This window comes from Neodiprion virginianus, chromosome 6 (assembly GCF_021901495.1).
Source record: "Neodiprion virginianus isolate iyNeoVirg1 chromosome 6, iyNeoVirg1.1, whole genome shotgun sequence".
Lineage (NCBI taxonomy): Eukaryota > Metazoa > Arthropoda > Insecta > Hymenoptera > Diprionidae > Neodiprion > Neodiprion virginianus.
In genome coordinates this window covers 25144828-25147993 of record NC_060882.1, presented here as the reverse complement: position 1 = coordinate 25147993, position 3166 = coordinate 25144828, and the positions used below count along the sequence as shown (strand labels likewise).

The 3166-nt window shown below is 44.8% G+C and overlaps 1 protein-coding gene across 1 annotated transcript; it reads right to left on the bottom strand.

Moving 5' to 3' along the window:
- On the bottom strand, positions 1-1303 carry LOC124306739 (cuticle protein 8-like). The gene is made up of 3 exons (XM_046767692.1): positions 1226-1303; positions 615-849; positions 1-281 (listed from the first exon to the last, which is right to left on the bottom strand). The coding sequence occupies exons 1-3, from the start codon at positions 1235-1237 to the stop codon at positions 142-144; spliced, it is 387 nt and encodes a 128-aa protein (XP_046623648.1). The 5' UTR covers positions 1238-1303; the 3' UTR covers positions 1-141.
- Between the last annotated feature and the right edge of the window lie 1863 nt (positions 1304-3166).

Below are 3166 nucleotides of genomic sequence, written 5' to 3'. Positions count from 1 at the left end.
TATGTAACAAATGAATTATATTGTAGTCACGATGATTGTTACAAAGATCTAAGCGGGCGATTATCAATGGTTGATAGCGTGAAATTCTTCCGTGCAGCAACGGGGATGCTGCCCAGGCGTCGCGACGCTCATATAAAAAGATTAACGTCCGTGTCCACCGTGATCGTTTCCGTTGCTGTTAATCACGTGGGCGAAGAAACCATGCTTTCCGGCGTGATATTTCACCGTTCTCGTATTCCCGCCTGGTTCCTTCAGGGTGTATTCTCCAGCCACGTTATGGCCTGTTGATTACCAAAACAAAAGTGTAGTGCCTAAACTATTCTCTTCTTAGGTACCTACCTATACAATTATACAATTAAGTGATTCCGTGGCAACAATCCAGAAAACAATCATTTCGTTCGACGGAGTCTCGGTATATTCGATAAGTCGCATCCCCAGACTTATCCGTAGCTCGTAATAAAGGAGCGTTCCGAAATCTCCTTGAAGTTACGATTATCGTAGCAAGGGATCCCGGGTTAATATCGTTTCGTACTCACCTTGCGCATAACTTAAGTTGGAAATTAACGCCGGCCGGTGTTTGATCGCGAGCTTAAGCGACTAGGCACGCTACTTACCGTCCCTGTGCTCCTTTTGTCCATGGTAATCACCGGTGTGGTGGTCTTCGACTCCGTAGGCAAACTCGTATTTCGGATGAGCCGCAAAGTCGTGGTGAACGTGCCCGTGGTGGTCGTGCCAGCTCACTTTCACGTCAGGACCTTCCACCGGGCCGTGATAGTGTTGAAAGGAGTGAGCCTTGTGAGCCTCCGAAACGGCGATCGTCAGCCCCACGAAAGCCATGGCGGTGAGAAGCTGGAAAATTACGGTAATTACTGTGAAATTGAACTGCTCTTCGATTCTCTGTCGCCTCGATCGCTCGTCGTCAAGCCCGTAAATCTCGATGATCTATCAAGCGTGTATCCAGAAAAATTTTGACTAATCTTATCAGTAGGTACTGAACTCTGTTATCGATTCTAAGCTTGCGTTTCTTATTGTTAATGTTTCCGTTTTCGAACTTTTCCGACTGAATCGTAGACCTGATTCACTCGACTACCTGTTGTTAGATTTTCGAAAGAATCTGACGGGCACGTGCGTTTTCAACGACGCGATGCAGCGAGTGAAATAGTAGAGAATTGGAACGGCGAGGTGGATGGGTTTAGATTACTCCTATCTTACAATTAGCACTCACTTTGCAAGCCATTTTACCGCCGTCTTACCAACTATAACTAACAATAAAGATCACGCCGAATGCAATGACACGTTTGAAACAGCGCTCGGCTTTTATAGGCGTTCTCGATCGCTGCCGATCCGAGGAAAGAAGTTCAACACTTACCGATGCAGCTCCTCGAGATCGGCGCTGTATACATAAGCATATACATGCTTACTATCTCTCAACCACAAAACATGCTTATCCAACAGTTTGGATAGAAAAAGCACCGGTTAATCCACTCGAGCGAGTCACGGACAATCGGCTTTGCCCAGCTGTCGATCACCTCACGTATATATGCGGAGGCTAGATGTGTCCGATCGGCGATCTATATATCGCGTACCTACATCAACGGTGGCGAGTTCTGCATTCCACCACGTAACGCAACGAATGAATTAAGATGCGGTACCGGGAGTTTTCGGCCGCGGAGAAATTAGGGACAGTGTAAAAAGTTAATCGGTAACACCGTTGATACCGTCGCATGGTAATTATGCGAGTTTGTACTTACAACGTTTGATTGTCTGAGTTGCTGCAACCGGCACACTATTATGCAAAGGGTTTTTGCCACACGTGAAGACATGGATTTTTTCCCAGCGTTCGGTGAGGTATAGCCGTTTACTATTTCAAGCAAGAAGAAAATAAGTAAAAAATCTTCCAACGTAATTTTTATTTTTCCTCTAAACTTTACACTCGAACGAACACGTGCGCTGTCTCTTGTTGAACATTTATGTACTCATTTCTTCGTCGATCCTCACAGCGGATTCGAAACTTTTCACCAAATCGTCAAATGAAGTTTGGATCGCCGTTTAGAGGGTTGGAATATTAATAAAGCTTACAAATTTACGGTTCCGTAATTCCAGCTGCGTCCCTCGCCATTTTTCTCGCATTTCTTTCACACATCGACGAGTATACGTTGTACAGAGCGTAGGAAAGCGTACGCCTTAAGCCGGGGAACAAATGGTTACAGCCGGGTGGAATAATTGTTGTCTTTAAGGGTAACTCGATGAGGCGAAGAGCTTGCAATTAGGGCGTGGAACGGCAAGACAAAGGAATAACGGGCCGACGGTTACGTCTTACTAACGTTGCAGGATGGATCGTCTTTCCGTTATTCTATACCTCTGGTCACGGCTTAAATTATGGCCCACGCCGTTGGGCGATATTAAAACCGGGGCGAGAATCTTGCGATGCATCTTGGCGCTCTTGATGGGAACGGGGAAATGGAAGGGGGCTGCTCGATACGACGATGATCAACAAGATTGGAAAGCTGCACGCGAGCTTGCGTGCAGTTATGCAATTGCAGGGCCACGGTTAATGCTACTCTTTCAGGAAAATTCCAAATCGCCACTGTTATCGCTCTACGGTATAAACGGCTCTAATTATTGCCTGTCGACGCGCCGAAGAGTCTCTCAAATAGCCACTCGCCGAGCTTCGGCTTAAATCCAGTCCGAAAAACGAACGATTAACAAAACGAATGGCTCGTGCCGTGCTTCAATTTTATAACACAGAACGCGGTTTCCTTTTTTCCCATCTCTGTTATACCGTCGCGCAAAAAGACTACAGTAAGTTTAGAAACTCTAATACCGCTTATAAATGTCTCCAGTTGTCAGCCGCAGCAGATGTCTGACGTTTTTTTCTTTTTTTTTTTTTTTATTCTTCTTCAGCCGTGATTTGTTGGAGCAGACAAATTGTCTGCAGATGCCTGCAGTATATTTGTCGGCTTGTGAAGAATTTCATTGTTATCCACATAGTCGAATCTTCGTCTGCGCGCGTGCGAAACTAGTTTACGAACATTGAGTGAAATTTTTTATTCATTCATTATTTTCATTCGTGTTTCACGGGATAATCGAATAATATGAATGCTGTTTTACTTGATAATCAAAATTATTACAGTATTGATTACTATTTTTCTGAATCATGGGAAAT

Bases quoted from the DNA above. Each gene is read 5' to 3' on its own strand.
- LOC124306739 (XM_046767692.1), bottom strand. The intron at 282-614 runs GTAAGTAGCGTG...GGTAATCAACAG, and splicing joins ACAAAAGGAGCACAGGGACG to GCCATAACGTGGCTGGAGAA.